We start from the raw sequence: 12,045 nt of genomic DNA, 5'->3' as shown, positions 1-12,045 counted from the left end.
CAATCGCTCGTTTATTTATCTAGAATTACACGATTCGCTTTTACAATGTATCCTTAATTTCTTTCGATCGCGGAAAATTTTCTACATCTGTAAGTCACCTTTCGTTACTATAGCATATTCTAATCGGTCATGTTTTTAAACTACATGTATGTATATGTACATGCATTACATGGAAGAAATATTTTCGACTTGATTTTCCATTCAATCTTTCATATTGATGTTTGACAAAACGACGACCATAGTAATATGGAATACTTCAACATTTCGAAATGAAAAGTAAAAGTACCTCGGTTCAAAATTTTGGAAATTTCGTCGAACAAATGATTGATGAAACATTAGAAAATAATGGTTAGTAGCTCAGAGTAGTAGCTAACGTGTCTTTTAACAACGTTTAAATCTATTATAGAGCAAATGATACAATTCCATCGAATGATCTATGAGAAATGGAATATCAAGAAATTATCCGAGTCAGAGAATACTGAATGGATGCGAAATGAAAATAAATCGCTAGAATCAGATAAACAGGTATCAACAAGTAATGAGTAAAAGCTTTACAATATTTGCGGACAAATTTTGAGTTTTTAAATTTTAGAACATATCGGCAACGGTCGCGCATCGTAGATCACGCCGTCACAAATATAAGCGATCCTCCTTAATGATCTTTTGTAAAATACCTACGAGTGAAAGAAACTTGATGGAGCAATCGTTAGCGATGCAAGCACACAACTCAGTTTCAATCGTCAATAAACAATCTACTACTAACAAAAGCGACAATTTCAATGAACTAAATGACATTAATTTCCCTTCGATTATTGGCGATACAAAAATTGTCGAACTTTGGAAGAATTCGACAAAACGAGCGACGGATGAATTGCAAATTGCGACAAACAATGTTCTCGCGAAAGCCTGTAAACCTGATCGTATCCACGGGTTATTATTTCCCTGAATAAAATTTCTTCAAATATATTTATATATTTTTAGAGAATTTTAATAATATATATATATATATATATGTGTATATATATTTGCCTAAAAAATAAAATACAGATTAGTCAAGCAACAACAAAATAGGAGGAAGTTATCCTTCGAAGACTGGAAAGATAAAAAAACCGTTATATATCAGCAGATACTTAAAAAAATAGAAACCGAACGGCAGCAGAAAGTACTCGAAAATTTGGCAAATATGAAATGGAAAAAAGTAATACGGCAGGTGTAGATTATAATCCATTCTATAATTTTTTTTTTTCAAGTTTCCTGTAATATTATTAAACAATTTTATTTATTTATTTAACAATTTTATTTATTTTTTTTTGTTTTTTACATAGGTACAAATACGCAAAAAGCAGGAAGATAAATATCGTCAAAAGCAGAAATTATTTCGTAGAAAACACTTTGAAACGACTAAACGAACAGATGCGTTAGTAAAATCTAATTGTGATAGCATCCATGAAGCACAAATTATCAACGAATGTGTTTTGTATACGCCGAAAAATCAAAAAGAAATAAAATTGGATAAAGAAAAGAGAATCACATCGAATATTATGCAGTAAAATCCTTTAGATATAATATCTACTCCATTATAAAAAGAGAAGATAAGGGGAAGATGAGGAAGAAATGATTTTTGTACTTTTTAGGGGATCAAAACTGAATAGCGCAGCAAGTAAAGATCGAAAGAATAAAACAGTTTTGATGGAGGATTCTATGGAAAACATTAAATTCTATTTTTGGTTAAATCAATTGAATTGTGCTCTTCATAAGAAGTATTTACGCGAACGCCGACATCTTGTTCGATCATTTTATTGTCAACCTTTCTATTACGGGAGTGCAATACCTTATATCAAATATTTATGATTGTAAACGCATATTTCAAATCTTTTGTGTAATTCGTCTATGGAAAATGTACTGGTGAAATTATATATAAAACTTCAAATCTCAGGATAATATAATCTCTCTTTTTCCCTCTCTCTCTCTCTATCATTACTATCATAAAAATTTTAGATTTATTTAACACCATGTTTAAGAGTTGATGGCAAGCTTCGTATATAAAGCTCTACGCTGGCCTGGGATTATTTGCAAACCTATTTATAATTGGAAACATTGTAAAAATGCTCTCGTAAATATAAATAATAGCTAAATCAAACGGAATTTATCGCAAGTGAATTTATTGTATTAAATTAAACAAACTCATCTTAATATATATCATTTCTCTATTTATTCTATAAACATCTCTTTCTTATAGATCAGCTGTAACAAATAAAGCGGTACAGTATACTGATTTTCAGTATTGTATATACATTATACTATATTGTATACACATATACAAACATAATTTACCATTTTTACCATCCTTTAACTTTTGTTCTAACATTTCCACTCATACAATCTAATGCTTTAAAATAAACTTTACATTGTAACTTTTAAATTGTAATATCTATAACACGTTTAAACTCATTTTAACTTTATACTTAATAATATTTACAAATATAATAAGTAAACGAATACGTTCTCAACGAAGTTAAATACATATATACATATACTATTAATTTGTCTTTCTAAATGCAAAAATTTGTTTTTAAAATTAAACTCTACATTAAAAAGTGTAAATTCTTCGAACTTCATTCAGACACGTTTTGTCAGTTTTATTTACAAATTTTTCCAATTCAAAGTACGACTACTATATTTATTACCATGTACTACATATTTAATTATGTATATTTACATGCACTTTCAGTCACTTTGATATATATACATTCATTTAATATTTGGTATCTGTTTGTTTTATATTTGTAACCCAATGAAAAACTTAAATATTCGTCATTTAATAATATCGTTATATATGAAAAAAATATATACTCAATTATCAAATTTATATAAGTGTGACATTGTTCAGTGAACCAAATACATATACATACACGTACACCAGATTCTTATAGGATTTTCTTGTTTGCACTTATCTGGAGTTTTATTTGTTTTTATTTACCATTACAATTTTAATAATATTACAATTCATTTAATGTAAAAAATTTGTAGTGTGAATATGTAACGCATTATTAATCATATATTTAAGCATATGAACATTAACATTAACCTAAAGCTAGCAAGTGATATGTTATTTTGATCGGAAATAAAAAGTATCCGTAATATTTGAACAAACATTATGGAAAAGGAAGGTAACTTATTTCAATATAATAAATTAACAAAATAATTATACTTATTATTTCTTTTCTCAGAAATCTGTCAATACTTCAATGGCATCATCAAAAATGAAAAAGATGTTTCTGCTGGGATGGCTGCTATACGCACATTACTAAAAGTTTTGCAATATTCAAAATGTAAGAACATATTAATAGACTTTTCAAGAAAACATATCTGTATTATACATCTATCTTTTTTTACAGCTGAAACAGTTCAAGAACTCAGGTATTGTCTGCAAAATGCAATAGATGCGATGAGATCCACTGAAAATCCTGTAACTGCTATTGCATCTGGCAGTGAATTATTCCTTCGTTTTATAACTTTGGCTACATTAGATACTCCTGTAAGGATATTATTGTACAATTTGTCAGGATTTCTTGTTTCATGTCAGTCCTTTTCCTTTTGTTTCTTGTTATCTTATCTTACAAGTACATTTAAAATCTGAAGTCATATTGATCGTTGTTCTATATTATTTGATATTAGTCATTTGCAGAATGCAAGGGTATTATGCTTCATAGAGGGAAGATGTTTTATGAGAAATTAGTAGCTGCCAGAGGAAAAGTAGCAAAAGTTGCAGCACACTTTATTAAGGACGGTTCTGTAATTTTATTTGTTTTATAATTTCTTTTTTTTTAAGATCCCTCTTGATTCCCAATTATAATATTATGTTTTGTTTTAGAAAATACTTACTCATTCAAAATCTAGAGTTGTATTGCAAGCAATGAAGGGAGCTGTTGAAAGTAATAAAATATTTGAAGTATATGTAACATGTTCTTCTCCAGATAATAGTGGGTATGTATTCTTATAACTTAAAATGCTTGTTTATGTATAATATGTTTGTTTTCTTTTCGTGTTTACCAATGAGCAGGCAGGAAATGTGTCAAAATTTGACAGATTTAGGTGTATCTTGCACATTAATATTAGATTCTGCAATGGGATATGTTATGGAACAAGTTGATATGGTTATGGTAGGAGCAGAAGGGGTCGCAGAAAGTGGAGGTGTCATTAATAAGGTGTATTAGAGTTTCCTTAATTGATTATTAATATTGTGAATTCTCATTTTCATGTAATACTTTGCATTTGTAGGTTGGCACATATACAATGGCAATGTGTGCTAAAGAAGTGAAAAAACCATTTTATGTATTAACAGAGAGTTTCAAATTTTCAAGAATATATCCATTAAATCAAGTCGATCTTCCAAATGAGTTTAAGGTAGTGTGCTAAAATTTTTCCAGTTGTTTCTAATTAAGATATAGTACATATTTAAAGATTTGTTTTTTATTGTCTTTTTCTGTACAGTATACAGCAAGCACGTTAAAAAAGGACTTGCAGAAAGAACATCCATTAGTTGATTATACACCTCCACATTATATCAGCCTCTTATTTACTGATTTAGGTATATTAACACCTTCAGCTGTAAGTGATGAACTTATTAAATTATACTTGTAAAAAATTGTAATTTCGTACAGATGATTTTAATAAAAATATAGATAGAAATAAAAATACTTAAATAGTAACAATAACAAATATTTAAACACCTTAACAACAAAAATTCAAACTTTATAAAAGGCTTCCATACAAGTTTTATTAATTTTTAAAGTAATATTGAGTATTGTAGAATAACAACACATTCGTTTTCCTTTTTAAATCGCAACTCGGAATAACATAATAAAGCATATAGACAATGATATAATACAACAGAGTTTAACTGTTTTGAACATTTATAAATTCTCCACTAGTTATGACTTTACAGAAGATAACTTACGCATTTCGCACAATACATACATGTATAAGATATCTATAGGCACAATTTTAATATTAAACATGATATTATCTAACACATCTCAGTAGTTAAGCGTACACCGTGTATTGAACAGCAATAACTAATAAATTCTGTGACTTTCGATAAAAATAAAAAAAATTGTAAGTTCCTTATATATTAATAAGTTATGTATTATAAAAATCAAATTTTAAAAAAATTTGGAACTTCGTTACATGTATAAATAATGTTACAAAACTTTTATATTTATAGTTTCAATTTAATGAAATATGTTTAGTATGCTTATTGCGAAAATCTGTTCTGAATGAATTCAAGACCTAACATTCTTTATTTCACCGATCAATACTGATTATTAAAATTGAATTATTATTTGGACGGATAAATAATATAAGGAATTTTATGGCAGAACTGTTAATATAAAAAATCAAGAACATGAACAATAGAAAATGTATCGGTATTGGGTCATCCTGAAAATACTCGGAGTTTTTGAATCTTCCACTTTGACAGAAATACCCAATACAATTTTATATACTACTATATCAGAGTACGATACATATTCACACTTCCTATTCACAATACCTATAAATACAATGCAACAGTAAAAATACCAATGGTTCACTATGAAAATGTCAAATGTCGTTTGATTGAATTTCGGTGAAACGTAATACATTTTAAATCCAAATACAATCAATTTATTCTGGAATGCTAGTGCATGGAAAGAATGATGTACATCAAGACAAATAATGAGAAATAGTGATATGTAGAAACGAATATCATAACAAAGCAAATTGGTAATTACTAAAACACAGTTCCTTTTTTCTTAGTGGAATTTAGATATTCAGCATTTTATAGGTATTTATAATAAGGAGAATATTATTACCTGTAAAATTTATTGTCATTCAATTGAGTTCAAGGCCTTTTCTTTTAAATTTTCTGAAAACATAAATCATTGCGTTGGTTGAGATTTTCATAGCAAATCAGAGATATATCATATATATACGTCTTAATGAGCATCATTTTTTAAAGCTCATAATCGGAGATATTATAAGACTTGTATAAGAAAATCGAGAGCTACAATAAACAATATGAGAAAAATGTTATTCATAACACAGCTTAGCACCGACATAAAATTATTTATAAATACGCTTGAGAAAGCGTCTCAACGACGGTATATATTTGATCGAAATGAGGACGTTTCTCCGGTTCATATTCCCAACATCGTAACATTAAACGATATATTTCATCGGGTGTATTTTCTGGTGCTGGCATTCGATAACCTAAGAACGGAAAGAGAAATTTTTATTTAAGTTCTGCATGTAAAATACTTTATGCAATAGTTAATAATCAATAGTAATAATCATAATAATGAAAGTGTAATGAGGACTATGACGCAAATATTACCTGCATCTATCTTTTCGCGAGCTTGAGAATTAGACATTCCACTATAAGGATTTCCACCTTTAGAAAATATCTCCCACATTAAGATTCCATAACTCCACACATCACAAAGCGACGTATATTTACCTATAGAAAATATTACAGTGAAAAATAGTATTAGAATCTTAAATATACATCTAACACACAATATCTTTTCAACTACCAAAATTTAATGCCTCTGGCGCAGTCCATTTAATTGGGATTTGTTTCATACCATCTGATACTATATACTCTTCTTCTTCTCGTGACATTCCGAAATCTGATATTTTTACTATAGATTCATATCCTAAAGACAAAATATATTATACTTGGTATTTTTACAATTCATATGTCTTGCGCAAATGATTTTTATAATAACTAAAAATATGTTCACATACACACACATTTACCTACGAGACAGTTTCGAGCAGCCAAGTCCCTATGAATACAATATTTAGATTCCAAATAGCGCATACCTGCAGCTGCATCTTTACACATTCGAAGTTGTTCTTGTTGCGTAATAGTATTAGCATTTTTTCTTAAATAAGTTAACAGGGAACCACCTATCATATATATTAATTTGATATCAACAAACAATTGTACTCCACAATTTGAAAAATATTTAACTCTAAATATTTAATTCCAAAGTAGATTAATTTATTGAATATACCAGGTACTAATTCCATAACAATCATAATAGGTTGTTTTTGGACACAAATTCCTATAAGCTTTACTATATTGGGATGATCGTATTGCTTCAATATTCGTCCTTCTTGTAAGAATTTACGTTTTTGTTCATCCGGTAACGTTACTTTGCAAGTTTTTACAGCCACTTCAGTCTTACAAGTTTTCAACTGCGCTTTATATACATCTCCAAAGTTACCCTAAAAATGTACAATCTTTTACAATTGAACATCTATTTTTATTCTACGTATATAAACTTTTTGAAATGACAAGTTTTCTAAATTAGGTGAAATTCATATTAATTCAACTTAAAGTTAGCTATCAATTACTTATTAGATTTCGAGTCGTTTAAAAAACTAAAGTAACTTCTTTTTTCTTTAAATTTCAATCATATACCCGTCCTATCTTTTCTAGGAGAATTACATCGTCGTTATTGAGTTCCCAACGTTCACGTAAAATTGGTGTTTTGAGAATAGCTCCAGATCGACTAGTCACTGGTAATCCGGATAACCATTGATGCCTGATTAATTCTTGAATCGATGGAAACGTAGGACCTTCGAATCTGTAATGCCCCTAAAATTAATAAAAATACATACAATTTGTTTCTGTGCCCTTTGAATTATATGAAGTGAATTATATTACATAATTAAAAACGCAACCGATTGCTTACTTCAGGAGTAGTTTGTACAATGAAATGTTTATGTCCATCCCAGCAAACAGATAAAACTATTTGGCATTCATCATTTCGTGTTGTTTCGCGTACTAAGAAATCTCCTTCAGTTACGAGTAATCTCACAACTTCTTCTCTTGGTAACACACCATGAAACCACTCTTCCTCCATAAGATCACCACTTCCATTTCCCTTTTGACTTGTTAAATGCGATATCCCACGGAATGTCTATAACATACACATAACATATTTCATCTAAAAAGTAAGACGGGACATATCTAGAACATAAGATATCATCCTTCCTCTTGTCTATTTTAATCATTATCATTAAAACGCATTGCAAATGTTAGTTTAGGATCACAATCGAATGCAATTTATTTGCATAATAAGATAAACATGCTTAATATTAAAAGTCACACACAAAATATTACTAATTTAATTATAAACGTTTTATAACACATGTATATTTTTTTATAAACATATGTATAACATTGTAAAGATAAAAAAGAAGCGATTACGCATGAAATACGTTTATATTCGTACAACAAATGGATAACATATGAAAAAAACATACAACTGGTAGAGTATTATCTGCTTTTGAGGTAGGACCTTCGCTACTCGATCTAATCGTTCCATCTTTTGTGTCGTTTATTATCGGTAAGGATTTGAAGGGAGATCTAAATATTGTCATGAATCGTTGATTTCTTCGTAATGTAAACAGACCAATATCTGCAACTGTATTTTTCTGCAAGGGCAGTGATGCTAGCTAAATCTATTAATCCTCCAGAAACAAATAGTTTTGTATTGAAAAACTATTTTGCAGTAGAACAGTTTGCAACATTCTTGGAAGAAATACCCATAATATTTATAGAAATAACCACTACTTGACTTGATTGATATTGTTCTTATTACCTTACTAATAGAAGGCGAATCAGCGAAAGAGCTTTCCATTGAAAGATCATATCCAAGTGGTAATTCTTCGCAACCTAATTCATTTAAGGCAGCTCTAATAACATCCACCTGCCGCTGAAGTCTCTTTTCTTGACAGCGTAATCGCAATTCTTCTCTTTCACGGGAGTAATCCAAAATTGATATTCTAACAACAAAAAAATAGAAAAAGAGTAAAATAAATCCATTTTAATACTAGTGATATAATAACATTTAGACATTATTTTTGAACACAATATATTCTTACTTAGAATCACTATTGTTCTCTGATGGATATGGTGGGTTTTGTCGACTCTGTTGAGTTGCTTTCAAAGAAGTTTCCAATTCTGTTAGCCTATTTCTTAACCAATCTATAGTCAAATTATCTACTGTTAATTTATTTGGCAACAATTTTCCTGATGTATCATCTACAAGGTTCTCATCGAAAATAAATCTTATCGGCGACGCTGGTCGCGTTCTGTATCGAACATTAACAAATTATTAATATTATTCACATTAAACTGTAATGATAAAAATAAGTTTGAAGTGAATACCTGTGCTTCCCTATAAAATCCCTGTACTCTTCTACAGGCTTTACAGAATCAACAGCTTTTTGCATTCGCCGATGTATCTCTTGAAATTTATCTGTCGTAAAATCAGAATATTTCACTATGTCCTGAAGTATGGTTTTCCTATCATGCAAAAAACAAGATTTTAATATTTACAGTACAATGGATGTCGTTGATGGAATAATCATTATTAATCTTTACCTTTTCTATCAGCATATGCTTGCATAAAAATTTCACATAAAATGTGTTAACAATTCATAGAATAAAACAGAAATATATAATAAATTCTTTTAGAATCTAAAATCAAGAAGATGCTCTTACCATGATGTTATAAATTCTTGATGAATCGCCTGTTGTCGGTGAAGCAAACTGGGTAAGTAACAAGTTCTTAGGTCATGTTCACACTCTGTTACAGCACCCAAAAGTAATACGTATTCATTGTGGGTAAGGTGAAGTTTCCTACAGGCTTTCTGATATTTTTCTCTTACTTCATCCAATTTTCTGCCAACTCTACCGGCTGAACAGATATCATGAGCGACAATAAACAAATGTAGATTAATAAGCAGTATAAATACTTACACTTGACATAATGTTCTTCAAAACGGGATCTCATCAATTTGTACATTTCTAGATTCTTTTGATATTCCAACTTTTTCCTGGCAACATCTTCAGTCAACTAGATTATGCAATAAACATACAATAAATAAAACGATAGGTATTTGTTTTTAGTATAGAACTTTCTTGTTGCTTGCTTTCTACCTGTTGAAATTGATTGTTCAACCATGTTTGCTCCTCCTGATACACTTTCCTAGCTCGTCTTCTTTCAGAATATAATGTCATAATGTGTTCAACTACTATAGCTTCGATTGAATCTGCCTGCTGCTTGATTAATTTTGCAGTCTGATCGATAGAGTCCATAATATCTCTCCAGCTCTACAATACATTACCAAATAAGCAAATGTTTCTAAAAAGCCACTGTAAATTCTTGAAAAAAAAAAATCATGAACTTCAACTTTAAATTTAGTTTGAATTTCGAAGATGTACCTGCGCTATTAAGCTACCAACTAGATCCTCGTTACGTTCTATCTTCTTCCCTTGCATAGTCAGGGAGGAGATTGTCGAAGCATATTCACGATCTGATTTAACTTTAATCGTTAAACACCGTCTCATCGTTTCTAGAAGCTTAATTTCAGCATCTTGACGGGCAAGTAATGCCTCGTGTGATGACTGTCCTTGTAAACTCGTAGAGAAACCCATCCCGCTTATCGTGTACAACTAAAAATCGCCGTCTTACCGACTTCTTTAGACGTGTCACGAACAAAAATTCATTCTTTCGCTAGACGAATGCAATGACATTAATGGTAGCAGACAATCTAATAAACTTGAATGAATCATTTATCGAAATACCACATCGCAAACAAAAGTTCATATGCACATTATTTAATTAAAGTTCCATATATCTCTGCGGCTCAGTTGGCTGAGATCAACACTTATATTTATACAGACCACAGACCTCAAACTGCAAAAATTTACTTTTATTTCTGAAATACCGCCATGAAACCACAAATAAAATAGACGACCAATTCAAGTTCGATGAAAATGAAACGAACCAGTAGTATAATACATCATGAATGTATTAAAGATTCGACCAATAGCTTATGTTTTTTACAACATGTATACTATGAACTCTGCGAATAACATGAGAGAATTTCATTTTAACTTTTATGTATTCAACAAAAATCTAAAATCCTATGCAAAATAAACTATAATATTACTATAGTATACAATGTGATTAATAATTTGACAATTCTTTGAAAATTATTAATGTAATATGTAATGTATTAAAAAGTATTGCAGTGTTAATCTATATTGACTTTATTATCGATGCTTAAAATGCTGTAGGTTCGTTTTCATAAAAATTTCATTCAGAATTCGAAATCTGCACATTGCACTCTCTATACTGATCTATACCATACTGCAGTAAGTACATAGTATGTTAACAAGTAACAGTTAACAGTTTGATTTCTATGAACGGTTTATTTTAGCGTGGTGCCTGGCCTCTATTTTAGTATTACAGCAAGATGGCTAAAATGCAGGGTCTTACATGGCAAACTTTTAGAAAGAATTCGATGGTACGTAAAAGATCATGGCCGAAGAATCATATGGCATATTATTATTTATTTCTTTTTAGTTAGCTCCGCTGTTTTTTTGTATCGGATTCGGAGCATTGATGTCATCGAGTTATTTATTACGTCTGGCTTTTCGGAGCCCTGATGTTACTTGGAATACTAAAAAAAATCCTGAGCCATGGAACGAATATAAAGACAAAGAATATAAGGTATGTTATATCAATAATAATGAAAATAATAAGAATGATATGTAACTAATAAAATAGATGATATTTAAATCCCATTGTGTCAAGTCAACCATATAAAGTATTGGCTGACCGTTATTTTAAATAATTAATTATGATCCAAAACTTGCGTAATTACTAAATTTCTTAATTTTTATTTTCAGTTCATGTCGCCTCAAAATAAGCCTAAGCAATATGCTTTACCTCCAGAGTACTAAAAAGCATGTTCTTTGCTAAATTAGTGCTAATTAGAGAAAGTTAAATGAAATTGAATTAACTTGTAATTTATATATGTATGTAGATGATTCTCAATTATGATAGTTATTATTATTCTATTGTAAGTGATAATTAACAACACTGTCAAATTATAAATACATTGTATACATAAAGTTTAAATGGTAAATAATATTTAAATATGAAATAAACATTTATATGTACATATATTATTTCC

The 12,045-nt window shown here is 29.5% G+C and overlaps 4 protein-coding genes across 10 annotated transcripts; 3 read left to right on the top strand and 1 right to left on the bottom strand.

The window, feature by feature from the left end:
• On the top strand, positions 1-1,929 carry LOC122566454. Its single transcript, XM_043723694.1, has 6 exons — positions 1-348; positions 407-525; positions 593-930; positions 1,048-1,210; positions 1,326-1,546; positions 1,635-1,929. The coding sequence occupies exons 1-6, from the start codon at positions 270-272 to the stop codon at positions 1,849-1,851; spliced, it is 1,137 nt and encodes a 378-aa protein (XP_043579629.1). The 5' UTR covers positions 1-269; the 3' UTR covers positions 1,852-1,929.
• Positions 1,930-2,753: 824 nt separating this feature from the next.
• LOC122566621 (translation initiation factor eIF-2B subunit alpha) lies at positions 2,754-4,700 on the top strand. The gene is made up of 8 exons (XM_043724174.1): positions 2,754-3,170; positions 3,231-3,332; positions 3,399-3,538; positions 3,679-3,795; positions 3,875-3,987; positions 4,064-4,208; positions 4,282-4,407; positions 4,495-4,700. Exons 1-8 carry the CDS (start codon positions 3,158-3,160, stop codon positions 4,642-4,644), a joined length of 906 nt encoding a protein of 301 aa, XP_043580109.1. The 5' UTR covers positions 2,754-3,157; the 3' UTR covers positions 4,645-4,700.
• Positions 4,701-4,758: 58 nt separating this feature from the next.
• Positions 4,759-10,845, bottom strand: LOC122566611 (tyrosine-protein kinase Fer). 6 transcript variants are annotated; one of them, XM_043724136.1, is made up of 15 exons: positions 10,286-10,845; positions 10,001-10,174; positions 9,821-9,917; positions 9,563-9,758; positions 9,227-9,364; positions 8,941-9,150; positions 8,658-8,841; positions 8,320-8,490; positions 7,746-7,973; positions 7,499-7,648; positions 7,062-7,275; positions 6,802-6,954; positions 6,576-6,698; positions 6,377-6,499; positions 4,759-6,252 (listed from the first exon to the last, which is right to left on the bottom strand). In XM_043724136.1, the coding sequence occupies exons 1-15, from the start codon at positions 10,496-10,498 to the stop codon at positions 6,110-6,112; spliced, it is 2,517 nt and encodes an 838-aa protein (XP_043580071.1). In that variant the 5' UTR covers positions 10,499-10,845; the 3' UTR covers positions 4,759-6,109. The 6 variants fall into 6 exon arrangements, with proteins under 6 accessions (XP_043580071.1, XP_043580072.1, XP_043580070.1 ...); XM_043724137.1 differs by having other exon boundaries at positions 6,868-6,954; positions 7,472-7,648; positions 10,286-10,844; XM_043724135.1 differs by having other exon boundaries at positions 7,472-7,648; positions 10,286-10,841.
• A 309-nt stretch (positions 10,846-11,154) lies between these two features.
• LOC122566624 (cytochrome c oxidase subunit NDUFA4) lies at positions 11,155-12,019 on the top strand. Of its 2 annotated transcripts, XM_043724178.1 has the most exons (4): positions 11,155-11,221; positions 11,287-11,373; positions 11,433-11,579; positions 11,759-12,019. In XM_043724178.1, the coding sequence occupies exons 2-4, from the start codon at positions 11,323-11,325 to the stop codon at positions 11,810-11,812; spliced, it is 252 nt and encodes an 83-aa protein (XP_043580113.1). In that variant the 5' UTR covers positions 11,155-11,221; positions 11,287-11,322; the 3' UTR covers positions 11,813-12,019. The 2 variants fall into 2 exon arrangements, with proteins under 2 accessions (XP_043580113.1, XP_043580112.1); XM_043724177.1 differs by lacking the exon at positions 11,155-11,221 and having other exon boundaries at positions 11,228-11,373.
• Positions 12,020-12,045: the final 26 nt, after the last annotated feature.

Source organism: Bombus pyrosoma, linkage group LG4, assembly GCF_014825855.1.
Source record: "Bombus pyrosoma isolate SC7728 linkage group LG4, ASM1482585v1, whole genome shotgun sequence".
In the NCBI taxonomy this organism is placed as follows: domain Eukaryota; kingdom Metazoa; phylum Arthropoda; class Insecta; order Hymenoptera; family Apidae; genus Bombus; species Bombus pyrosoma.
The sequence above is the reverse complement of the archived record's forward strand: the minus strand, read 5'-3'. Positions and strand labels throughout refer to the sequence as shown.

Excerpts from the sequence above, each read along its gene's own strand:
- LOC122566454 (XM_043723694.1), top strand. The coding sequence starts at position 270 with ATGAAAAGTAAAAGTACCTCGGTTCAAAATTTTGGAAATTTCGTCGAA. Across the intron at positions 931-1,047 it reads AAACCTGATCGTATCCACGG|ATTAGTCAAGCAACAACAAA; the intron begins GTTATTATTTCC and ends AATAAAATACAG. Across the intron at positions 1,547-1,634 it reads ATCACATCGAATATTATGCA|GGGATCAAAACTGAATAGCG; the intron begins GTAAAATCCTTT and ends TGTACTTTTTAG.
- LOC122566621 (XM_043724174.1), top strand. Across the intron at positions 3,539-3,678 it reads TGGCTACATTAGATACTCCT|TCATTTGCAGAATGCAAGGG; the intron begins GTAAGGATATTA and ends ATTTGATATTAG. Across the intron at positions 3,796-3,874 it reads ACTTTATTAAGGACGGTTCT|AAAATACTTACTCATTCAAA; the intron begins GTAATTTTATTT and ends GTTTTGTTTTAG.
- LOC122566611 (XM_043724135.1), bottom strand. The coding sequence starts at position 10,498 with ATGGGTTTCTCTACGAGTTTACAAGGACAGTCATCACACGAGGCATTA. Across the intron at positions 9,151-9,226 it reads GATTTTATAGGGAAGCACAG|AACGCGACCAGCGTCGCCGA; the intron begins GTATTCACTTCA and ends TGTTCGATACAG. Across the intron at positions 8,842-8,940 it reads GAGAACAATAGTGATTCTAA|AATATCAATTTTGGATTACT; the intron begins GTAAGAATATAT and ends TTTTGTTGTTAG.
- LOC122566624 (XM_043724178.1), top strand. The coding sequence starts at position 11,323 with ATGGCTAAAATGCAGGGTCTTACATGGCAAACTTTTAGAAAGAATTCG. Across the intron at positions 11,374-11,432 it reads CTTTTAGAAAGAATTCGATG|TTAGCTCCGCTGTTTTTTTG; the intron begins GTACGTAAAAGA and ends ATTTCTTTTTAG. Across the intron at positions 11,580-11,758 it reads ATAAAGACAAAGAATATAAG|TTCATGTCGCCTCAAAATAA; the intron begins GTATGTTATATC and ends TTTTATTTTCAG.